Source organism: Sus scrofa, chromosome 7 (assembly GCF_054392235.1).
Source record: "Sus scrofa isolate SSC_HxYL_T2T_F1_AM1 chromosome 7, Sscrofa_HxYL_maternal_Yorkshire_Landrace_v2.0, whole genome shotgun sequence".
Lineage (NCBI taxonomy): Eukaryota > Metazoa > Chordata > Mammalia > Artiodactyla > Suidae > Sus > Sus scrofa.
The window spans coordinates 38,400,234-38,425,239 of record NC_139389.1 but is presented as its reverse complement, the minus strand read 5'-3'; the positions used below and the strand labels follow the sequence as shown (position 1 = coordinate 38,425,239).

The 25,006-nt window shown below is 56.9% G+C and overlaps 1 protein-coding gene across 10 annotated transcripts in view; it reads right to left on the bottom strand.

The window, feature by feature from the left end:
* ITPR3 (inositol 1,4,5-trisphosphate receptor type 3) overlaps nt 1-22,855 on the bottom strand; it is a 65,413-nt gene extending 42,558 nt beyond the window's left edge. For all 10 annotated transcript variants that reach the window (XR_014809918.1, XR_014809916.1, XR_014809915.1 and 7 more), the window contains exons 1-2: nt 22,472-22,855; nt 7,110-7,180 (exon numbers count right to left, since the gene is read on the bottom strand). Coding sequence is in view for 2 of the 10 variants with exons in the window: in XM_003128345.6 (XP_003128393.1) it covers nt 7,110-7,180; nt 22,472-22,560 (160 nt within the window). In the remaining 8 variants the exon portion in view is untranslated. The remainder of the gene's footprint in view (nt 1-7,109; nt 7,181-22,471) is intronic.
* Nucleotides 22,856-25,006: the final 2,151 nt, after the last annotated feature.

The following is a 25,006-nucleotide window of genomic DNA, read 5'->3' as shown; positions in this document are numbered from 1 at the left end:
AAGGGTGGGGGGGAGTGGGATGGATGGGGAGTTTGAGGTTAGTAAATGCAAACTATTCCATTTAGAATGGACAAGCAATGAGATCCTGCTGCACAGCACAGGGAACTATATCCAGTCTCTTGGGACAGACCAGGATGTTAAATAATATGAGAAAGGGAATACAGTATATATATCTATGACTGGGTCACTATGCTGTACAGCAGAAACTGACACAAGGCTGTAAATCAACTACACTTCAATAAAAATAAATAAATGTAAAAAGTTTCAAATTCAAAACTCATTGAATGTATTTAACAGGAGATGCATTCTAATGATATTCTATCCAATTCTCTGAAGGATGGTTGAGCCCCATTAAAAGGACTTCCCAGCCCACCAGGGTCTGAGGCTGTGTCTGAACACAGCACACTGCCCTGAGGCACAGAGCACCCTGGCAGAGGGATGAAGCCAGCAGAGATCCCTCCCTGCTCCTGATTCCTCTATATCTTTCTTTGAAACTTGCTACCTGGAATGTGACAATTTTGTCTTGTTCTCTTATGTAGATGCTCTCTCACAGCCTTGGCCATAATACAGCCAAAAAATGCTTGTTGAATGAATAAGTGATTTGAGCTCTCCGAAATGTTTGCTACCCACCTCACACTTTTACTCTGCTGTGCTCTTTGCCCAAAGGTAGCCCTGTCCAAACCCCAGGAAGGGTCAGTACTTTCCTTCCCACCAAACTACAGGGCACAAGGGCAACCAGGAGATCTGGTCCACACAGAAGCAGCAGCACCAAAGGCCAAGAGAAAAGTCTGGGTCTGGGGCCTTTCCTACAGTAAGGACTGTGTGCTAGGGGGGCAGGTACCTGTGGGCAAGGGGACACAGGGCTGTGAGGCTCAAACAAGAAGATATTCTTTTCTCTGGTTTTTTTTTTTTTGGGGGGGGTTGCGTTTTAGGGCCATACCTGCGGCATATGGAGATTCCCAGGCTCGGGGTCAAACTGGAGCTGCAGCAGCTGGCCACAGCCACAGCCACAGCAACACAGGATCCGAGCCTAGTCTGCGAACTACACCACAGCTCATGGCAACATTGGATCCTTAACCCACTGGGCAAGGCCAGGGATCGAACCAGCACCCTCACGGTTACTAGTCGGATTCATTTCTGCTGCGCCACGACAGGAACTCTGAGGATATTCATTTAAGAAGCCATTTGGGAAGTTCCTACGTGGTGCAGCGGGTTAAGGATCCAGAGTTGCCCCAGCTATGGCTCAGGCTGCAACTGCCCCTTGGGTTCGATCCCTGGCCTGGGAACTTCCACATACTGTGGGTGCTGCCAAAAATTAAATAAATAAATAAACTGATGTTCTTCCAAAATGACTAAGGTATACAATACTCCAACAACCACCGCTTCATAGAATCAACCCGGCTTGGGGGGACTTTAAAAATACAAACTCTCAAGTCCCCCTAGACCTAGGTGGTAGGGTGAGATCCTGGGATATGCATTTTTTTTTTTTTTTGCTATTTCCTTGGGCCGCTCCCACGGCATATGGAGGCTCCCAGGCTAGGGGTCAAATCAGAGCTGTAGCCACTGGCCTAGGACAGAGCCACAGCAACGCGGGATCCGAGCCGCTTCTGCAACCTACACCACAGCTCACGGCAATGCCGGAGCGTTAACCCACTGAGCAAGGGCAGGGACCGAACCCGCAACCTCTTGGTTCCTAGTCGGATTCGTTAACCACTGCGCCACGACGGGAACTCCGGGATATGCATTTTTAGAGGTACCCCCAACCCAGATCCCAAATGATTCCAGGATTGAAAGGCACCAGCAGAGTTGATTTTTTTTTTTTTTTTTTTTTTTTTTTTTACTTTTTACGGCCCCACTCGCAGCATATGGAGGTTCCCAGGCTAGGGGTCAAATCGGAGCTACAGCGGCTGACCTACACCACAGCCACAGTAACGCCACATTTGCAACCTACACCACAGCTCACAGCAACACCAGATCCTTAACCCACTGAGTGAGGCCAGGGATCAAACCCACAACCTCATGGTTCCTAGTAGGATTCTTTTCTGCTGTGCCACAATGGGAACTCCAGCACCACATAGATTTGAGACGAGCCTAGAACACAGAGGATAAGGCTACGTGCCACGATTATTCATAAGCTCTGTGTAAGTCATGTAAACACCTGTTTTTAATCTTTCTCAACATTTACCTTATAGAACACCAAAGACTCCACCATGGTTACAGAAGAGAATGCAAAGCTTATTCAGTTTTATGGGGGAGGGTGGTTTTGTTTGGGGTTTTTATTGCCGCACCCTTGGCATGTGTGAGTTCCTGGACCCAGGATCAAACCCGAGCCATGGCATCGACAGGGGCCACTGCAATGACAATGCCAGATCCTCAACCGACTTTGGCACCAGGGAACTCCCCCCCAAAATAAATATTTTATAAATGCTTAAAACTACAGTCTAGGGAGTATTTGCATTACTTTTTATAAAAGGGGGAAATCGGCGTTCCTGTTGTGGCGCAGCAGAAACGAATCCAACTAGGAACCATGAGGTTGTGGGTTTGATCTTTGGCCTCGCTCAGTGGGTCAACGATCCAGCGTTGCCATAAGCTGCAGTGTAGGTCGCAGACGCGGCTCGGATCCTGCATTGCTGTGGCTGTAGTGTAGGTCGGCAGCTGCAGTTCCAATTTGACCCCTAGCCTGAGAATCTCCATATGCTGTGGGTGTGGCCCTAAAAAATATATAGTAATAATAAAATTAAAATAAAAGGGGGAAAGAGAAGATTAAGAACAAAATTGTACGTGGCCAAGAAACACAGAAGAGGCTCCCTCTCACTAAGAGTCAGAGGAATGCAAATTAAAAGCTCAGCGAGGTGCCATTTCACACCCAGCAGGCTGGGCAACACTGAAGCGGGACAAAACAAGTATGGCCAGAATGGGGTGCAGCAAGGTGCACGGGGTGTGTGCAGCCACAGCCTGCTGGGGCTGAGGTAGGGGGAACTGCACAGCCCCCGCGGAGGCAGCAAGGCCCTCCAACCAAGGCAGAGGAGCCCCCTCCTGGGCACCCCCACTTCGGAACACACCCAAGAAACCCTTGGCCTCGAGCCCAGGGAGACATACCTGTAGAGGTGACCCTGGCATCACACACAATTGCCAAAAACTGCAAATGAGCTAAACATCCGTCAATAGGGGAACCAATCCAAGGCTTGCGGTTTACTGACCCAGCGGAATATTACGTAGCAATTAAATAGATGAACAACAGCCACTATAGCCATGCATGTTGATACAGAGAAATCTCAAAAACAGTGCAGAATGAAAAAAGTGCAGAAAGATCTGTTTCAAAGGCTACCCTCAAAATACACGATTGAAAAATGGAAAAGAAAACTCTATGTAAATCCTGGAAATAGCTCTATGTATGAACAACAAAAGCATAAGAACAGGTCCCTGAAAGACATGCAATTTCTGAGTGTGTCTGCCTCTGGGGAGGGGGAAACGGAGAGGGGTCAAGGCGAAGACATAGGGGGCGAGGGTGGCTTTGGCACAAACATAAGATGCGATCTCTCTTTTTTTTTTTTTGTCTTTTTGCCTTTTCTAAGGCCGCTCCCACGGCATATGGAGGTTCCCAAGCTAAGGGTCCAATCAGAGCTGTAGCCACCGGCCTACACCAGAGCCACAGCAACACGGTATCTGAGCCGCATATGTGACCTACACCACAGCTCACAGCAACGCCGGATCCTTAACCCACTGAGCAAAGCCAGGGGTCGAACCTGAAACCTCATGGTTCCTAGTCAGATTCGTTAACCATTGTGTCATGACGGGAACTCCAATCAACTATAATTTTTTTTAAATTTTTTAATTTTTTAATTTAAAAAATTAAAATGACAAAACCTTGGAGTTCCCGCTGTGGCACAGTGGGTTAAGGATCCAGCATTGCCACAGCTGTGGCTCAGATTTGACCCCTGGCCTGAGAAACTCCATATACTGAAGGTATAGACATTAAAAAAAAAGGACCTGAAGAAACACAGCAAAAAGGACTTGAGAGAGCTCAGTAGTGGGTCCATGAGTGTGTGTTATTCTTCTCTTTACTCTTTTTTTTTTTTTTTTTTAAACTTTCTAGGGCTGCACCCGCGGCATATGGAGGTCCCTAGGCTAGGGGTCCAATCAGGGCTACAGCTGCCGGCCTACGCCACAGCCATGGCAACACCAGATCCAAGCTGCATCTTCGACCCACACCACAGCTCATGGCAACGCCGGATCCTTAACCCACTGAACAAGGCCAGGGATCGAACCCGCAACGTCACGGTTCCTAGTCGGATTCATTTCCTCTGCGCCATAATGGGAACTCCCTATTTTTCTCTTTACTCTTGTACAGTTGAAATGGGTCTTAATAATAGTCAAAGTAACAATAAACCAGGCTCGGCAGGTAGATAAGTAGAGCAGAGGCACAAGACTGGGGGCACCCAGTGTGTAAGCAGGAGAGGCCTCTCCTCATCCCCCTGGGTGGGTGAGTGAGACCTCACATTTCACGGGGTCGCTGCAGCTGGGGTGTGAGCACTGAGCTGCCCTGAGGTCGACTGCAGGGCCGGGGCTTCTGAGCTGAGTCTTTGCACCCAACATGGAGGAGAAAACGGGCTTGTGGGAGGGGACCTGCCCAGGTCAGGCCGGGCCAGGTGAGCAGGACTCGGAGCAGCCATAAACCAAGACGTCTTCAGCAAAGCGAGAGCAGGGAGGCAGGGCTGGCGCAGGGCGCCCTACCCACTGGGGCCCCAGCAGCCTGGGCCTCCCAGGGCCCAGCAAACACTGGAAAGAATTCCCTGAACGTGCTGGGGCTTGGGAGGGCCTCGGAAGGTGGTGGGAGATGAAACCACAAACTGGGAGCTCATCAGAGGCTGACGGAGGCAGGCCGGGGGCTTCCCTGGCTTTGCCAGCCCAGCCTGGGGGCCTCCACGATTGGAGCAGCTGGGGGTTCCCAGGGATGGCTGGGCCCACCCCAGGGTGCCCTCAGGCCACAGTCGTCTCTGATGACCTCTCAACAACTTCTGAAAGGCCTGCCATGGTCCCCACAGCCTCACCGGGACCTCCCTCCAGGCTGTTGGCAGGAGAAACGGGGAGCCCTGAGAGCCGGCCTCCGGGGCTGGAGACCAAGCTCCGCCTTCTCGTCTCCGGGCTTCGGTCTCAAAACTCAAGAGGCTGGAGTCCGCGTCTCCCGTCCCAAGTTCTCACGCTCCGCCTTGTGCCCGGCAGCTGTGGGGCCGCACGGAGACCAGGCTCTGGCCCTTGTCTCAGATCCAAAGAGGCCCAGATGGGGTCCAGAGGGGCCACACCTGCCTCACCAAGACCCCGCAGCCCCGATGGGGCTGGAGGGCAGGGAGCCACTGAGCCCCTGCAACCCCGGGGCCAAGGGGACCCCAGGGCAGCTCGGATCTGGGATGGGCCCTGCTCTCGGCTTCGGGAACATAAAGAGGAAAAGAAAGGAGCGGGAAGGAACAGACTGGGGGGGGGAACAAGGCGTCAAAGGAGCATTTGTTCTGCTCAGTGGCTTTTTTGTTGTCAACACTTGGCCCCAAACTGTCTGCCGGAACTCTAGGGCTAATCTTCCCGCCACACCCTCCACTTGTCACCACCTATCAGGCTACGCGGCTGGCTGCACACACCGCGACACACCTTTCACCCCCAGTCCTCGCCCTGGCACAGCCTGACCCGGCCCCTCACCACCCTGGCCCCTCTGAGTGCTTCCCAAGACGGGATGGGCTCCCTGGCACAGGGAAACCTGCCCCCCTGCAGCCTCAAAGCCCCCCTATTTCTGGCCCAGGAAGGCCCCAGTCCCCACCGCTGCCACCCCCACGTTCAGGCCCCCAGCGCAGGCCAGTCAGAGCCGCGCCTCTAAGCAGGGGGCCCACATGAGCACCCCGAGATCCCCACGTTTAGCGAGAGTGTGGCCCACAAATGTGAAGAACAGCAGAGGGACTGGGGGAGAAGCCAGGGAGGAATGAGGGGAGAGGCGACATGGCCAGACAGTGCAGGACACAGGGGTCTCAGGACACAGGACACAAGGGTCTCAGGACACAGGACACAGGGGTCTCAGGACACAGGACACGGGGTTCTCAGGACACAGGACACGGGCGTCACAGGACACGGGGGTCTCAGGACACAGGACACAGGGTCTCAGGACACAGGACACAGGGGTCTCAAGACACAGGACACAGGGTCTCAGGACAGAGGGTGTCTGGCCATGAGGACAGCACAGGGCCGGACGCAGGGCCCCTTCTCTAGGCGCGTCCGGACCTAAGACCCCCAGGCAACACCCCTGCAGAAGCCTGTGATAGAAGCAGAAGCAGAACAGTGGACCTGGCCCCCACGGGCTGCGAGGCCCCCGCATTTGTCCTCCACTCCCCCACGGAGGGGCAGCGCCCGGCCCTCCCAGCATCTGTCTCCAGGACAATCCGGCTGGCCTCCCCCAGGGCAGACTGGGTGCACAGCCAGCGTGTTCCCGCCTGCTCCCACCCTGCCCAGCACGCCCAGGAGTGCCTGCTTGTCTGCCACAGCCTCCCAGGTAATCACAGTGACACCACAGTGACAGCAGGGTGTCACCTCATTCTCATGAGGGCCCCCAGGCCTGCGGGTGGGGCTGCTGACCATAGAGGACACAGAGGGGGAGGGTGCCTGCCCAGGGTCACACAGCAGAGCCCGGTCCAGCACCACAAGGTCCCCAAAGGCAGGACTCATGCACACGGCCCAGGGCTGAGGATAGCACGGGGGCCAGGAGAAGGGACTGGGGACCTCACCATCCCGTGGGGAGATGGTGACACAGAGAAGGGCCTCTGAACACCTAGGAAGTCTCTTTTCCCCCCATCCCTCAGAGGACACCCAGTCGTCCAGACACAGAGAGCCCTGTGGGTGGCAGGGGGTTGGGGGAGAACAGCTGGCCAGAAGTGGGTGTGCCCCCGAGAAGTGGGGTGTGGTCCCCAGGAAATGAAGGGAGAGGCCAGCCAGCAGGGCAGGATGGCATCGAGCAAGCCCACGGGGCCGGGGGTTGGGGGTGGGGGTTCTCCACAGACGGCAGCGCGTCCAACCTGCCCCCTGGGTCCCGGAACACGGCAGCCTGGGGTGGGGGGTAGCGGGGGTCTCACCTCGGAACTTCTTAGGAGGGTTGTCCAGGTCCCCGGCCGCGGGCTCCACCACACAGCGGTCATCCACCAACCTAGGGGACGCGGAGCTGGGTCAGTGGAAGAGAAGAGACCACCTCCCCAGGCACCCCCAGGGACCCCTCCCTCGGGGCAGAGGACTCCAGGGCACCAGAGGGGGCCTCCAAAGAAACCAGCAAACCCTCCCTCCCCCTGCCCCGCTCTTAACGGCAAGGTGAGCCCAGGGGAGCCCCCAAGAAAAACAGACAAACCAGCCCCCCCAGCCCCTTCCCCCACCCTCCCTCCAGCCCCTCTTCGACCGGTCCCCACCCCCAGCCATAGCTGGGTCAGCCCTGCAGGGTCTGCTGCCAGTCTGGGCTGTCACACACTGCAGCTGTAACTCCTGTCGTCACCCCAAGACCCTCCCAGACCTGAAGGGCAGTGGGCGACGGAGGACGGAGAAGGGACAGAGGGACAGAAACAGGGAGAGATCAAGAGAGACAGAAAAAGATAGTAGCGTCAGAAAGATAAAAGGGTAAGAAACAGAAGCCGGGAGAGACCAGAGATGGACGATGGAGGAGAGAAGCTCATGTGACACCGAACCAGGGGGACAGGCCTCCAGGTCTCAAAGACAGGACATAGAGCCTGCCCTTCCCGACCTCAGCCAGGCCCATCTCACACCCTCCTCTGTGGCCACCCTTGGTTTGGTTTGGCTTTTTTCTTTTCATGGCCGCACCTGCCCACATGGAAGTTCCCAGGCCTGGGGGTCACAGCCACGCCACGCCAGATCTGAGCTTGCGGCAATGCTGGATCCTTAACCCACTGAACCCACATCCTTGTGGATACTAGTCGGCTTCTTAGCCTGCTAAGCCACGACGGGAACTCCTGATCACACTTGGGCCTGAAACTCCTCCCTCAGAGCCAAGACTGGGGTTATTCCTAAGTCCTGGGAGAACATCCACCCACCCACCCATCTGTCCCTGCACTTAACCATCTGCAAAGCCACCCCAGCCAAAGGGATGACAATGACCCCCCCTTTCAGAGGCCAGTTCCATCTCAGCCCTTCACAGCTGCTGCCTCTGAATTCTCATCAACTTCCCCACAAGGGGCTAGTCATGCACACATCTCACAGAGGAGGAAACTGGGTTTGAACATGAAATAAAGTGCCCCAAGTCACAGAGCTAATTCCAAATCCTCCTTCTGCTCCTCCCCTCCTTGGAGTGGCTAACAAGGCCTCTTGTGATCTGACCTCACCCACTCCGTAGGTGGCCTCGCAACTTCCTTGTCCCAGCCATGCTAAACCTCCAGTCAATCCCAAGGTCCCTCGAGCTCTCATCTCCACAGAGGTGGTCTGAGCAGTTTCACTGTCCTCCGTGCCCAGAACCCCCTGGATCCCCTCCAAGCCTTGGGCCTCCCAGACCTCCCTTCATTCTTCCACCCTCAGCCCCTCCTGCTCTGGGGAGCCCTGCCAGGCCATGCCCTCCCTCCCCCGTGTTCCTGAAGCCCTTGGTCCTGGCCTCTCCTGCTGCCACACCTCTTTTACTGCAACTACTTGCCAGGTCTATATGGAAAGTTCCTTGAGGATAGGATCCTGGGTTTTTCTTTTTCTTTTTAGGGTCACGCCTGCAGCAAATGGATGTTCCCAGGCTAGTGGTCAAATCAGAGTTGCAGGAATTCCCGTCGTGGCACAGGGGTTAACGAATCCAACTAGGAACTATGAGGTTGGAATCAGAGCTACAGCTGCCAGCCTACACCACACCTCACAGCGACACCAGATCCTTAACCCACTGAGCGAGGCCTATGTCCTCATGGATGCTAGTCAGATTCGCTAACTGCTGAGCCACGACGGGAACTCCACATGTCATCTAATTTTCTAAATCTCCTTTGTTATTATGTCCGTGCTGCAGGCAGGGAAACCAGAGTACAGAGAGGCACACACGGCCAGCAAGTGGCAGAGCTGAGCTCTGAGGCCAGGCTGTGGGGACCTCACAGTGACAGTGATGGTGGGGGGGGGGCGCTGGTTGTGAGGACCTACTCGGTCCCCTCCCCCTCCCCAGCCTCCAGCCCAGTCCTCGGCCCTCTCCTCTTGACCACCTGCACTCAGGCCCCGGGTCATCTAGGCCACAAACACGGGTTCAGATCCAACCGCCCCCTCCACAGCTCCACGTCGAGTGCCACAGGCTTGCTCTGAACCGAGCACCCGCTCCGCCCTGCATGTGCCCTTCCTGAAGGCCTCCCACCACAGCTGATGGCAACTCCACCCTTTCAGTGGTTTCAGCCCCAAACCTTGGACCAATGCTCGGTCCTCTCCTCCACTCACCCTCAACCCCAATCTGTGAGGAAACCCCATGAGCTTGATCTTTAAAATACATGCAGAATCAGACTTCTTTTCATCATGCTGCCACCGCCGGTCCAACCCCACTCAGCAGCCCCCCCACCTGATGGAATCGCCTCCTCACAGCTGACATCCCCTCTCATCCCCCTACAGCCTGTCCCACACAGCAGCAGAGGGGTCCCTTTAAAAGGTAAGTCAAGAGTCCCCGTCATGGCTCAGCGGTTAATGAATCCGACTAGGAACCATGAGGTTTCGGGTTCGATCCCTGGCCTTGCTCAGTGGGTTAAGGATCCGGCATTGCCGTGAGCTGTGCTGTAGGTCGAAGACACGGCTCTGATCCCGAGTTGCTGTGGCTCTGGAGTAGGCTGGCGGCGAGAGCTCCAATTGGACCCCTAGCATGGGAACCTCCATATGCCGCGGGTGCAGCCCTAAAAAGATAAAAAGACAAAAAATAATAATAATTAATTTAAAAAAAATAAAAGGTAAGTCAAATCAGGGCAGTGCCCTGCTCAGTACCCTCCAGAACCAAGCCGAGAACTCACAATGGCCTGAAAGACCCCAGAGGAGCCACCTCCTCTGCTCCCAGACCTCAGCTCCTCCCTGGCCCCTCGCCCACTCAGCTCCAGCCCGGAGCCCCCCTTCCTGGCTCCTCAAACCTTCCAGGAGATTTGACTCTGCTTCCTCCCTCTGCCTGGAACTCTCTCTGCCCCGCACACCTCCAGGCTCCCTCCCTCGCCTCCTTCAATCTCAGTTCAAAGGACCCACCCCTTGGACACCCTCCTCACTCTTTTTAAAACTGTAAACTGCTCTTTAACACACTCATCACCCTCCCCTCCCTGCCTCACTGTTCACACCACCCGGCTGCTATGGATTTTGCCAGTTTCTTTTATCCCCACCCCCACAGCCTGAGATGGAAGCCCCAGGAGGACAGGGATGTGTCTGCCTTGCTTCCTCCTGCATCCCTAGCATCTGGACCATCTCCCTGGCACAGAGCAGGCACACATGAAATACATATTGACTCAATCAATCATTTTACCGGCAGCTGAGGGAAGTACAGAGAAGCCAAAGATAAGGTCCCCGCCTCGCTTCGGAGAGTTTAAAATGTCATTGGGAAGACAAGTCACAATACTCAGAAGAGTTAATGATATAAGGAATATGCACTGGTGCCAACTGATGGTACCAAGTATGGATCTTGTCCAGGGAAGGGAAAGGTCAGAGCTTAGCCAATCAGAGAAGGTGTGAAAGAAGAGGCAGCAGTTGTACAGAGCCCTGCAGAATTCATAGAATTCCCTGTAAGACATTCGTGAATGAAATTAGCTGGTTGTCTCCTGGCAAAGCCCTGGAGGGGAGGGGACAGAGGATGGGTAAGTTTTGGCTAGGGACCTGGGACCTGACCCTGCTGGGGGCACTAGACAGACAGAGCATCACGGAAGCAGGTGCAGTTGAAGAGAGGCAGGGTAGGCCCTGCAGCCCCACCCTGACCAGTGCACAAGGCTCTGCAGAGGCCATCTTGGCTACTCCCTGTCCAAGGAAAAACCCATCCTCACTCCAGACCCCTCTCCAGCCTTCTCCTGGGGACTCCTTGTCCGGGTCACACGTGCAGGAAAAAGACATGCACATTTGAATGCCTGGCGTGCTTTCCCTAATCCTCCTGGCACAAATCTGCCTGGTCATTTTGTAGACGTCCAGTTCCCACCCAACCTGGCACAGCCTCTGAGGCCCTGATGTCTCCAACTCAGCCCCTCCCCGGAGCCTGTGGTTTACAGAATAGGGCACATTTGGGGAGGACGAGCTGAGGCCACTCAGAGAAGGGGGCAGACTCGTTCAGGACAGAGTGTGGCCTCCAGAAGGAGAATGTCAAGCAAGGCTGGGAAGGGAAACATCCCAGACCTCAGCCAAGAGGGGACAGCAACGGCCTGTGTGAGGAACCAGCACAGAGAAGCAAGCCACGTGGACAGTAAGAAGGCAGGGGGCTCCCGGAAGGTGTCAGGAAAACAAGGTCAGGAAGATGGGACTTTCAGAGCTTCCTCCTGGCTCTGGCTCCAGTGGTCCACACCCTCCCACCCTCCAAATGTGGGTCCTGGAGGAGTAAATTTAACAAGGCCCAGGAACATCCTGTATGCCCCCTGCAACCTCTAAGGGAGGGCATCCCGTCAGCCCCATCTTTTCATGTCCTGTCTGGTGCTCCATCAAGGCTCCGCAGGCTGTTTTAGAGTCCCACGGTGTCCCCAAGCGCTCGCAAAAGCCTCCCCTCCATTCCTCTGCATCTACTCCTTAGGACTTAGGCATCCCAAGAAGGTGCTATCAGGCGGGAGGTGAAGGGAGGGGTGTCCCATGAAGCCATTAACAGATAAGCGGGAAAGCCCTTATCAGATGGGCTGCGGGGAGATCCTGGAGTTCCACCGCCAGGATACGGGGCGGAGTGGTGGGTGGGCGCCTCAGAGGGCGCGACCCGGACTTCTGTCCCTGGAGCGGTGCAGGGGTCGCCTGGAGCGGTGCAGGGGTCGCCGAGCGCCCTCCCACCTCCTGAAACCCCGCCCCCGGCCCGCCGAGCCCCGGCCCCGCCCCTGCCCTGCCGCCACCATCCCCGCCACCCAGCGAAACTGGCCTCCCCGCGCGTGTGGCCGTCGCCCCAGCCGCGCCGCGAGGGAATGCGAGCGCGGCCTCGCCCCGGCCTGCCTCCTGCTGCCAGCCGCTGCCGGGACGCGGGCCCCGTGCCAGGCGCGCGCGGGGGCGGCGGGAGGCGGGCGCGAGGCTTTCCTCCCCCGCCGGAAGGGCGGCCGCGGTGGGGGACCCCTCCCCACCGGGAGGCACCCACGTCCTGGGCGGTCGGCACCCTCCCCATGGCAGGGGCATCTGTGTTGATGATACTCTCCTGGTTACAGGTGTCCGGCTTAGGATGCACACCTGGCGCTGTAACCAGAGCCGGGCTCTCCTGGGATCAGGTGCCCAGTAGCTTCAAGGGCCACCCCACCTCCGCCCCTCCACCCAAGGTCCCAGGAAGGGCATGCTCCCAGGCTCTGCCAGCCCCCTCTTCCCGCTGACCCACCTCCATGCCTCCGCACACGCAGAAGCCCCCCCACCCAGTCGCACCTCCTCTTCAAGGCAGTGCCCAGGCCCCTGTGGCAGCCCACCCAAGATCACCTTAGAGAAACCCGCCAGTGTGTGGAACACGCGAAGTGATAACTCGTTTTCACATCTGATACCTCATTCCATTCTTAGTCCAGGGTGAGGGTCACAGAGTTGAAGAACCCCTGGGCTTGGTACCACCTCAGTTCCATGCACATACTGAGAAGGGATTACGTGCTGGGTGTGGTCCCCAGCCTCTAGACGCTCATGCCACCACAATGAATGCCGTGAGTACAGAAGCCATGTCCTGAGCCAGGCAAGCTGCCCCCCCCCCCGCCACTTCTCACCATGCAGGCCCCTGGGCATGAGGGCAAGAGGTGGGGAGGGTCTGGCAGGCAAAATGTGGGTGGGCCTCCCTGGACCCTCTGCTCTAGAAAGATGCAGAGGAGAGTGTGGACCCTGAAATGCCTGTGGGGTCTGCATCCCAGGACCTTGGTCTGAGGGAAGAGGGGGAGGCAGACGCATCCAGGGACCTGGCTGGCCCCGTTCTGCCCAGGGTGGACTTTGAGATCCGGTGGGAGCCACAGAAAGGCAGTGGGGCGGATCAGTGCCGTCTGGAAAGATTAGATAAGGAGGAGGAAGGAGGGAGTCACAAGTGGGGCAAGTGACTGTCAGAGGAGCCTGAACCCACGCGGGCACCTCTGAGAGTGGCCAAGGGAGGAGGAACCAGGCTGGGTCCCTGGACGCCCCCACCCCCCGCATCTAGCCTGCAAAAGAGAGGCGTGCAGGGGGAACTGATTGAGCTCCAGTCACACAAGATAAAGGAATGGCCGGCCAGTTCCAGACCCCAGATCTCCTGACCCCCAGCCCAGGGCACCGCCACCACCCCACAGATCTAGGCCAAACCTATGGAAGGCCGCTCCCAAAGCAGGCACCGTAAGAACACTGGGATCGGCGGGTGGCGGGTGGCGGGTGGCAGCCTTCATCTCCTCCCCAAATACCCAAAGTCACATTCCACTGGGGTATGGGGAGAAACCCAGGTTCACCGGAGGGGATCCTGGCTCCTTGGAGAAACAAAATTCACTTCTGCATCCCTGCAAAAACGTCCATTGACTTGACCTCTTCATGTCTCTCTTCACCAGGATCCACCCTGAGCCACAAAAGGGACCGGCACATGGGATTTGAAACAAGCATGGCTCATCCTTTCAGAGAGCTTAAGTCTAGAAAGGGCGGTAAGCCGAACACTCAGGGGACCCGAGAGTCTCTCCAGTGACGAATGGAGGCAGCAAAAGTGCCGAAACTTGGCCTGAGAGAAAGAAAGGCCCCTGGCCGGCGGTGAGCAAGCCTTTGGGAGCAAGCCTTCAGGCTCCCCGACACGGCTCCCCGACACACCCCGCAGGCCCACATTCCTGGCTTTCAGGATGGGTGGACTCTGAGTCTCGGCTGAGCTGCTGGGCACTCAGGAAGGCGTGTCTGTGAGGCCAAGAAGAGGGACAGGGACAGGAGAGGCTGGAGGAGAAGCTGAGAAGAGGCCGAGAAGAGGGGCAACCCTGGGCACTCAGCTCACTTTTGCCTCCCACACGGGCCTGGCCCGGCCCAGGCCTCCCTCCTGCTCTCCGTCTGGGGCCTGGCTCTCGGCCTGTCCAACCTGACAGAGCAGCTGAGGCTGCAGGAGTCCCAGCCCGCCCGGCTCCAGACCCCTGTGAAACCACCGCAGAGCAATCTAGGCGCAGCCCTGCCGCCTCCAGGAAGTGAGACCGTCTCCAGGGCTCCGTGCTTATCAGGGAGGGAAAGAAAGAGGTGGGGACGGGCACTGCTTGAGAGCAAAGGAGATGCAGGAGGCATAAGAATCCGGTGGAACACGTGAACCTTGACTGGATCGTGATTTAAAGAAACCAGTGGTCAAGGACAGACTGAGAACAATGGGGTGTATTTGACTACAGATTGGGCACTGGACGCTATTAGGAAATTACTAAGGGGTGTGATAACTGTAGTTACACAGGAACATAGCCTATTTCTTAGAGAGGTGTGTGTGCGTGCGTATGTGTGTGTGTGTGCGCACGCGCATGTGCATGTGCTCATGCCTTCATCATGCGGATGTTCTTGGGCCGGGGATCAAACACACAGCGCCACAGTAGTGACAACACTGGGTCCTTAACCCGCTAGGCCACGAAGGAACTCCCTTAGAGATGTAAAATGAAGTATTTAGAGGTGAAAACATGCAATGTATGGAATTTAACATAAAATACTTCAGGAAGGAGTTCCCGTTGTGGTTCAGCTGGTAAAGAGCCCAACATAGTGCCCATGAGGATGTGGGTTCCATCCCTGGCCTTGCTCAGTGGGTTAAGGATACAGCGTTGCCGTGAGCTGTGGTGTATGTTGCAGATGTGAATCAGATCTGGCGTGGCTGGAGTTCCCATCGTGGCGCAGTGGTTAACGAATCCGACTAGGGACCATGAGGTTGCGGTTCGGTCCCTGCCCTTCTCAGTGGGTTAACGATCCGGCGTTGCCGTGAGCTGTGGTGTAGGTTGCAGACGCGGCTCGGATCCCGCGTTGCTGTGGCTCTGGCCGTAGGCTGGTGGCTGCAGCTCCGATTCGACCCCTAGCCTCATATGCCGTGGGAGCAGCCCAAGAAATAGCAAAAAGACCAAAAAAAAAAAAAAAAAAGATCTGGCGTGGCTGTGGCTGTGGTGTAGGCTAGCAGCTGCGGCTCTGATCAACTTCCATGTGCCTCGGGTGGAGCCTTAAAAATAAAAAAAATTTAAAAAAAAGAAAGAAAGAAAAAAGGAGTTCCCTGGCAGCTCAATGGGTTAATGATCCGGCAGTGTCATTGCTGTGGCTCTGGTCACTGCTGTGGTGCATGTTTGATCCCTGGCCCAGGAACTTCTGCATGTGTGGCTGAAAAAATGAATACTTCAACAAAAAATAATCAGTAAATGTAGCAAAATGTAAACAATGATCAAGTCTAGGTGGTGATATATGGTAATCTAAAATGGTCCTCGCTCCTTTTCATAAATTATATTTGTGCCTCCGCCTCATGGTAAGGGGTCAAAGACAGCATGGGCCAGAGTGGTAAATGCGCTGCAGTCTGCGTTGCCAACAGCTTCGAGACACAGACTTAGTGCCCCCTCCCGTGACCTATGTCAACCTGTCACCCACGTCTAGACTCAGACCCTGTCTCCCCTTTCTAGGCTACGACCCTCCTGGGGGCTAGAGGAAGGGGTGCTGGCTCAGTGAGTGGCGGGAGAGGGATTTGCGAACCAAATCCGCACAGGTGTCTGCCTCAAGCACCTGCAGCTGCCCGGCCAGGATTTGCGTTCACTGTCACTCCTGGCTCTGCCCACCTGCCAGCCAAAAAAGTACAGACCTTTACACAGCACTGTCATCATTTTACTCCCCACGCACCCGCCCTGCAAGGGGTCTGTGTCCCCAAGTGGAAACGCCTCTGCTGTGCGCTCCCACCCAGCTCCCTGGGCGCACTGTGCCCACGATGTTCAGCCTCACTTCTGCCCCCCAGTCCCCAAGGAAAGCCCTGCAGCCCTTTCTCTGGTGGCGCACCCCTCCCATGTGAGCCCTGGCAAGCTGTTTAGCCCTGCTAGCCAGGAGTCCCCATTGCAGGTACCGATGCCGGGGACAGCTGCCACTCCTGGGAGTGACCACCGTCACCTGCTTGGGGCGCTTGGAGCTCACAGAGTCTGTGATGAACTCCTGGAGAGCTGAGCTCCCCTCTCCTCCCCTCCCCCCGGGGCCTCCATCCCTCCTCTCTCGGCCCCCACTTCCAGGAAGGAGCCCCCCCAGCTCTACAGGGGTGTGAAGTATGGGTATGTGAAAGTCAGAAGCCTCCCTGCTAAGTTGAGAGCAGAAAGCTGCTGTGACCCCACCCGCAAGGCCCCACATCAGCCCTCCGCCACCCCACCCCAAGCCTCTGCCCCACCCGCCCCCCTGGGACGTGGGGTCAGGAATGTAGGGCAGAGCCCAGGACTCGCCGGCCTGGGTTCCACCTTGGGGCAGATTCCTGCCTCAGGCAGCCCCTCTGTCTCGCTTCTGCCCCTCCCCTTGGCGCCAGTGGCGGCCACCGCGCCCAACCTAGAGGGTGGGGCGGGTCTTCCTCCCGCACCCCTGGCTGGGCTGGGGCGCAGGGTCCCCCCCTTCTACCTCCTTAGAGCTGGTGAGGTCACAGATGCGCCTTCCCTTTGATCTCAGATTGCACTTCTGGGAATTTATCCTGAGAGGCTCGCTGGACAAGCGTTAGGACATGTACGGACGAGGGTGTTGAGTGCAGACTGTTTATAACGGCGAAAGCTTAGAGTCAGGCTGAGTGCAGACACCAGAGCACCACACCGGGGGTGCTGAGCTGGCAGGTGTGGGAAAGCTTAATGTACCCCGGAAAAGGACAGGATACACACACTATGTAACAGTTAACCTGTGTGCATTAAAGGCTAAAAAGCCCAAATAGAGAATGTCAATACACAGTGGTATTACAGATATGCTATTTTCTTTTCTGGCTGCACACGTGGCATGTGGAAGTACCCAGACCAGAGATCAAACCCAAGCCACAGCAGTGACCTGTACCACAGCAATGACAATGCCAGATCCTTTTTTTTTTTTAGGGCTGCACCTGTGGCATATGGAAGTTCCCAGGGTAGGGGTCAAATCAGAGCTGCAGCCACTGTCCTACACCACAGCCACAGCAAGGCCAGATCTGAGCTGCGTCTGCAACCTATACCACAGCTCACGACAACAGCAGATCCTCAGCAAGGCCAGAGATCGAACCTGCATCCTCATGGATGCTAGTCAGATTCGCTTCCACGACGGGAACTCCCAGATAATTTTTTATTTTAGTTTTCAAGTTTTCTCCATGGCGTTTATATTATTTTCCAGTCAGGAAAAAATGTGGATTTTCAAAAAAATGAGATATATTGATTGGCCTAGCAGAGGCTGAGACCCTGCCTTGGGGCATAGCACAAGCGGAAGCCCAACATCTTATTCCAATGAAATCATGATTAAATGAAAGCCAAGGGCAGGTCTGAAATCCTTGGGGAATGGGGTCTGCACAGGAGGGGCAGCACCTCCTCCTGAAACAACATGTGTCTCTGAGACTTGAGGCTCAAAGAGCCCTTACAGACCCCTTCTAGCTCTCCACCGAACAAACTAGAAATAGGCTGGACTCTGTCTTGACTACTACTGATACCCCAATGACTAGAACAGTGCCTGGCACATAGTAGGTGCTCATTAAATGTTTGTTAAGTGACTTAATGAAGTCTGACAAAGGCTTGGAAAGGGGCTCTTTGGACCAAGGGGCAGGTAAACCCAACAGGTAGGCTTCCTTCCAGCCCATTAGCCTGGGAGGGCTCTCACAAGGGATCCCCACCTCAGGTACACATTAAAATCACTGGGGAGGAGTTCCCGTCGTGGCGCAGTGGTTAACGAATCCGACTAGGGACCATGAGGTTGCGGGTTCGATCCCTGGCCTTGCTCAGTGGGTTAAGGATCTGGCGTTGCCGTGAGCTGTGGTGTAGGTCGCAGACACGGCTTGGATCCCACGTTGCTGTGGCTCTGGTGTAGGCCGGTGGCTACAGCTCTGATTAGACCCCTAGCCTGGGAACCTCCATATGCTGCGGAAGCAGCCCAAGAAATGGCAATAAAACAAAAAAAAAAAGAAAAAGACAAATAAATAAATAAATAAAATCACTGAGGAGGAGTTCCTATTGTGGCTCAGAGGGTTAAGGACCTGACATTGTCTCTGTGAAGATGAGGGTCAGTCCTTGGCCTCACTCAGTGGGTTACATCCAGCATAGGTCACAGATGAGGCTCAGATCCTGCATTGCTATGGCTGTGGAGCAGGCCTCTGCTGCAGCTTTGATTCAAACCCTAGCCCAGGAACTACCAAAGGGCTGCAAAAATAAAAACAAAATAAAATGAAATAAAATCACTAGGGAGCTTAAAAACCCAACCCTCAGACTCCAGCCCTAGAAATGCCGATAGTTGGTTTGACATGGGATGTGGGAGCTGGAATTTTTTTTTAATTTTTTTAAAGACCCGTAGGGGAATTCTCGGTGCAAATCAGAGGACAGCCAGGCTGAGGAAACACACTCTGAGAAGGTAGGCCTTGTCTATACCACCTACCCAGTTGGTAACAGAGCAGGACAGCCATGCCCTGGGGTGCTCCCAAGCCAAAGGTCCTGACCTCTAGTGCCCCCCTCCTGGGGAAGCAGATCAGGCTGGGAGATGGACAGGGAACCCCAAGGCAAGGGGGGGAGCCTTCTGACCCTACTCCCTGCAATCACCCAGCCCTGGGTAACACCAGTCCAGAGGCCCTGAGTGCCCCCAGGTGGTGCTCCGAGGCCCAGCCATGTGTGGGCACAGGCCATCTCACAGTCTTGGGAGATCCCCTGCAAGACCCAGGTCACCTGCATACCCCAGCTCCTCCTGGTGGTCTGGGGGTCACCCCTCTGGGCACGCAAACGACACCTTCAAGGAACCAGGTGTGACCCTGAGGGGCCCGCCCCACACACTCAGGGCCAGTTTCCAGCAGCCACTGGCCGGAGCTGTAGTAAATCCTTCGCCTCCTACTGCCACCCTGCCCCTGCTTCTCCCACCCAGGTGAGGGACCGGGCAGTGTCCCTGGCCTCCTCTCCTGCCAGGAACAGGCGTAGGCCTGCCTTCCCTTCCCAGCCAAGGTCTCCACCTGCTCCAGGATCCACTCCCCAGACCCCTCCCGTGCTCCCAACCAGAGTTAATGTGCAATCTTCCCTGGCAGCTCTGACTATCCAGGCGGCTCTAATTGGCCTCCTCCACTTGGCTCTGCAGGGCCTGGCTGAAACCTCAAGGCTGCCCCAGACCCCCTCCCCTACCAGCGCCCCCCTCCCCTCCCAGCTGAGCCAGCCCCACCGCCCACTGTCAAATTCACTTCCTGCAGCCCTGACTGGGCACCTCTTGGACACCACCACTGGGCGGGTCCTGGGAACTCGGTCCAGTCAGCCTGCAGGGTCCGCAGACACGGAACCAACAGCCAGGGGAAGGTGAAGGGGCCAGAGTTGAGGATGGAGGCAGAAAGATGCCAGCGAGGACAGAGCAGAGAGGGAATCACTTAGAGCAAGGCTTCTCTTTAAGGCATCAAATCCCCTGGGGATCAAAGTGCAGATTCTGACTCAGTAGGACAGGCAAGGGTCTGAGATTCTGTATTTTCTTTTCTTTTAGGCTGTGCATAAATCATGCAGAACTTCCCGGGCCAGGGATCGAACCCACATGACAACAGTGACATGAGCCACAGCAGCGACAATGCCAGATCCTTAACCCACTGAGCCACCAGGGAGCTCCGAGACTTTGTATGTTCTGTAACAAGCTTCACTGTGACACCGAGGACCAAGGACTACACTTTGAGCAGCGGATGACTTAGTGTTTAGAAATCATTCTCTCATTGACTCAATTTCTGAAGAAGGGGGAACCACGGCTCCCATATTCACCCCGGGCCCACTACAGTGCCTGAGTGGACGGATGGTGCCATTAGTTAGTTAACCCTGGCCAAGTGCCCAGCATTAGATGCCCCTAAAAAAACCCTCCAACTAACTGGAAAACAATACCAGTAACACAAGAGAGGGACTTGTAGAAAGCAGCCAGAAGCACAGGGGGGAAAGGGGTTAATTCTGCCGGGGGGGGGCTGGATCTCACAAGAGGCCACTGGCACTAGGTCTTAGAGGTAGGTTGGTTTTACCCAGGTGTAGACTGGCTGAAGGGCAGGGGGGCAACACAGGAGCAAAGGTAAAGAGACAGGAGTTCCCATCGTGGCGCAGTGGTTAACTAATCCGACTGGGAACCATGAGGTTGCGGGTTCGGTCCCTGGCCTTGCTCAGTGGGTTAACGATCCGGCGTTGCCATGAGCTGTGGTGTAGATCACAGACACGGCTCGGATCCCACGTTGCTGTGGCTCTGGTGTTGGCCCGTGGCTGCAGCTCCGATTAGACCCCCAGCCTGGGAACCTCCATATGCTGCGGGAGCGTCCCAAGAAATGGCAATAAGACAAAAAAAAAAAAAAAAAAAAAGGTAAAGAGACAGAGAGCAAGAGCCTGGGGTAGGTTCCAGGAATTCCGGTAGTATATATAGTGCCCCCCAGCGCCCCCCCCACGGGTGTCCAGGTGTGGAGGGGGAGGTGGGAAAGAAAGAGCAAAGATTTCGGGGTGGGGGGGTGTCAGGAAGGTTGGGAGCTGCTGGAGGTGTCTGCCCAGGGAAGGACACCAGGGGCAGAAGGCCTCTCAGAGGTCACTGGGCCCTGCCCCCGATCAAACTGGTCAGCGGAAGTGGCCTTCCCTCCTGGGGCAGGAAGGCCAAGGCGGGACAGAGCTGCTAGGAAGTAACAGAAGGGAATTCTTGGGGGGGGCAGCCTGTATGGGAGGCGGAATGTTTCCCTTGATTGGGTCAGACCTATCAGATGCTTAAAAAGCCCCCACTATGGGCTCAGGCCTGAGCCAAGCACTGGGCAACAGAGAAGCTGATTATTCCCCAAAGCCCCAGCACTGTTCAGACCCAAGGAGGGGGGCTTCCACCACCAGCCTCCATGCCCCCCACAGCCCTGTACTCTCTGCTCCTTCTCTGTGCCTCCCCTCATGCAACAGCCGGTTCCCTGGGGGATGGGGGGGGCACAGAACCTGGCCAGATGTGGCTCACCCCCTTCCTCTGGGAAAGCAGGCAGGCAGAAGTCAGCTCCCCGGGGCTGGGGAGGCCCCACCAGCACCAAGCGCCCGGAGGGTGCAGAGATAAGGGGAGCAAGCTAGGCTGGAATTGCCAGTGAGAAGCCCCTGTGGGCCCGGCCCATCCACCATCCATCTTAGTGGATTCCCTTCCTTACCCGCCTAAAGCTAAACTCCCAACAAGCCACCAAGGGAGGGAGCCAGGTGACCCCCCACCACCTCTGGGCTTGGGGAGCCACCCCAGGGCTGAGGGCGCCAAGGCCATCCCCCTCCTTGTACGAGGCTCCTTGTAGCTGGTTGCATCCCCAGTAGGAGCAGCAGAAGGGGATGGGTTTATCCTAAAAACTTGGCTGGGTGTGGTGGGGAAGATGAGACGATTCAATACAAGTCCCAGACTGAAAATGTGACAAAGGAGCAGGCGGTGCCCTGAGGCCTGGCTGAAGATGGGGAGAAACCACACAAGCTCCCATCCGCAGCCATTCACTCAACTGCTCCTCTTGAAGATAAACCATTCTCTCTAGTTGTTTCCCGGCCCTGTGCCTGCTTCAGGCCTGGCCCTCTCCTGGGACTTGAGCTGATTCTTTGCTTATCCAGACCCTGGGGGGTGGCGGCCAGAATTAATTAATGTTTGTAAAGTGCTCCAGAGATCCGGGGGACCAGGGACCCAGGGGCGCCAGATGAGCTGCGCAGGAAATTGACCGGGCGGGGGAGGTGGCAGCGTGGGGACCTGGGACGTCTGGAAGAGAAGGGCTGGGAAGATACCCCTGGCGCGCGGGGGGCGGCGGCGGGGGGCGGGGGCAGGACGGGGAAATCCTGGGAGGAAAAACTGCGTCCCCTCAAAGGTGCGACGGGTCTATAACTAGAGGGCTCCGGGGTGAGCCGCCCACCCCCGCAGCTCCGCCCCACCCCGGAGCTGGTCACGTCCAGGCCCGGATGCCTTTCCTCAGCTGAAGCCCCAGCCACCCACCTGCCCCCCGCACTGGGACCACCTGCAGAGGAAGTTTCGGCGTCCCCGCCCCTTCTGAAGAAAGGCGAGCGCGCGAGAGTGGCGGCTTCGCGGAGAGGGCGCCTCCCGCCAGCTCCGGCAGGGCGCCCGACTCCTACCTGGGCAAATATCTCACTTCCTTTCTCTAAAAGGAGGCGAGCCGTTCCCCAGCTCCTGGAGGTTGGGGACGCCCAGGTCCTCCGTCGGAGGGAGGCGGCAGGACGCACGCAACTGGCATGGGAGCCCACTCGCCCCCTCCCCGCCCGCACCCCCTTGAACTCGGCTCACTCACCCCAAAGTGCTGATGAAGCCATTGACGGAACCCTCGGCGTACAGGGAAACGATGTCCCCGATGTGGAGGAAACTGGACATCTCGCTCATGGCTGCGGCCCTCCGGGGAGCCGAGGCGGTAGGGGCGCCCAGGGGCGCGCGGCCAGGCTTGGGGCAGAGGGCCGAGAGGACCAAGGAGGCCGAGAGCGGCGCGCCCCCAACTCGGAGCCGGGCGCTCAGCGCGGCCGGGGCGGACTAGCAGCCCGCGGGGCGGAAGGCGGCGCGGCACGGCCCGGGAGCCGGTGCTGGTGTCCGGGGGAGGAGGTGCCCGCGTCTCGGCGCACCGCCGCCCGCCAGCCCGGCCGGCCGGCCCGCGCGTACCTGCGGCGTAAAAGAGCAGGAAGTCTGGGGCCGCCACACACACATGCAAATCTCGCCCGGGAGGCGGGGAAGCCACACCCCGCCCCCCGCACCCCGCCGCGGCCCGCCCGCCGGCACCCACGTGCGCCCGCCCGCCTCCAGCGCCCCTGGCGGGTCCCGGGCCGGGCCGCCCGCCCCGCGAGACTCCGAGGGTTCCCGGGACAGAGTCCCAGCTCTGGCGAGTGTCCGGCCGGACTCGCCAACCCGCCATCCCCGGGAGGCCCAGCTGTAGCGGGGGCTCTCCGCCCTCGAAGCTTCCACACTCTCCGCGTCGGCCCGCGGGTCGCTGAGAGTCGGCGCCGCCGCCCGGGGAAGGGGGACTCCACCACGAGCCGCGCGCGGGGGCTGTGTTCCGAAGCGCCCCGGCCGCGGTCGCCCTCCGGCCACTGCGCCGTCTCCGCGCCCAGCTGAGAGCCGTCTCGAGCGGAGAGGCGCGCTCATTACTTCGCAGCGCAAATTGGGATTCATTTTTCTCAACGTGAAAAGCCTTTTCATTGCACAATAGAAAGTGCTCGGGCTCGGAGGGGAAGTGAAGCAATGGGGTGGGTTTTGTTTTTTCTCTCCGCATTCCTGTGTACAAAGAGATCCAGCTTCCGAATCAGTTCAGCCGCTCCCTCTCCAGGAGTTGGCTCCGGAACTCTTGGCTCCTTCTGTCTTTCTTTCCTTTTTTTTTTTTTCCAAGGGGGGAGGTGGCAGGAGTGAAAGTACCTTCCTAGTTAATAGCACACACGAGCGCCAACCTTGCCAAGGCCGGTGCCGGCCCCCTGGGAGTGACCCGCTGCGGTGTCTCAGCCAAGCTCTTGCTCACCAAGTCCTGCCCTCCAGCGCACGGCCGGGCTCGCCCACTTTATGTTCTGTTCCCGGGTGTTTGCTTACCAGTCCTTTTAGTTTAGCATCTGGGATAGAGTGCCCACTGCCACCCCCATTCAATCCCTCCGACGCCCCCCACCCCCACCCTGACTTCATGGGAAGGGGGGCTGGTCCCTGGGAGAAAGGGAGTAGGGACTGAGGACTGAAGCAGGAAAAGAAAGACCCGAGAGGGGTGAGGCATAGAGCAGAGACAGCTGCTGACCCACGGGAGGGAGAGGAGCCCCTGGAGTGTGGTTCGTCCACAAAGACCCCCAGAATCCTCGAGGGAGAGGAGGCCACCTCTGAACTCCATTGCTGAGCTCAATGTTTTACAATCTTTGCACCAGGAGGCACCGTAGCAAATAAATTTTACATCGGGCCAGTCCCACCTTCTCTATATATAAGCCAAACAATAGTTTCACAAACAATACTTACCCTTATGACCCGTGATTGCACTCCGATATTTTTCTGTTCTATTTGTGTTATGTTTCGTTTTGTTTTGTTAATACTGATTGTGAACCACTAAATTGTTCTGTTAAATGTACCAAATGGGTTGCAAATTGCACTTGGAAAAACCTCGTCCAGGCCACTCTGCCAAAAAGAGCTGACCTCAGGGTCAGGCAGCAGGTTCAGGGCAACTGGGGCCAGAAGGCCAGTCCTCAACCCCCAGCCCCTGACTGCCAGCCTGGCTCTCTCTCCACTGCCTCACACTGCCCTTGAAGCCTCAGCTCTCCACCCCTGGAGCCCAACTGGGAAAAGCCAGCCACTTGAACAGCTTCACTTGCTCCCAGAGGTCAGGCCTCCATGGTGTTTCCTGCAGAGGGAAGGGAAACCTCTGCGTTCGTTCCATAAGCATTTATTAAGGACCCACTCTGTGCCAGGCCTCTGCTGGGCACCAGGCTCCAATCAAGCCACCAGCCTCAGCCCAACTGCCTTCTCCCCTTCCCCAGACAGAGATGATAAAGACAGTGGGCTGGAAACACCCTGTCAGTGTCTGTACTATAGCCTGGACATGTGCCATCCTTGGCACAGGCACATTCAGGGGTCCACAGCCTTCCTCCCCTGGGACTCAAGATGGTTCCATAACTCAGCCAAGGTCTTACAGCCAGGAGGTGGAGGAGGTCGGGCCCATCTCCAAAGCACATGCTGCTGGCTGTCCCTCGACCTTCAGATTAGAACATTCTGAGTGGAATTCCCATTGTGGCTCAGCCGGCTAAGAACCCAACAGTGTCCACGAGAATTCGGGTTCGATCCCTGGCCTTGCTCAGTGGGTTAAGGATCCACCGTT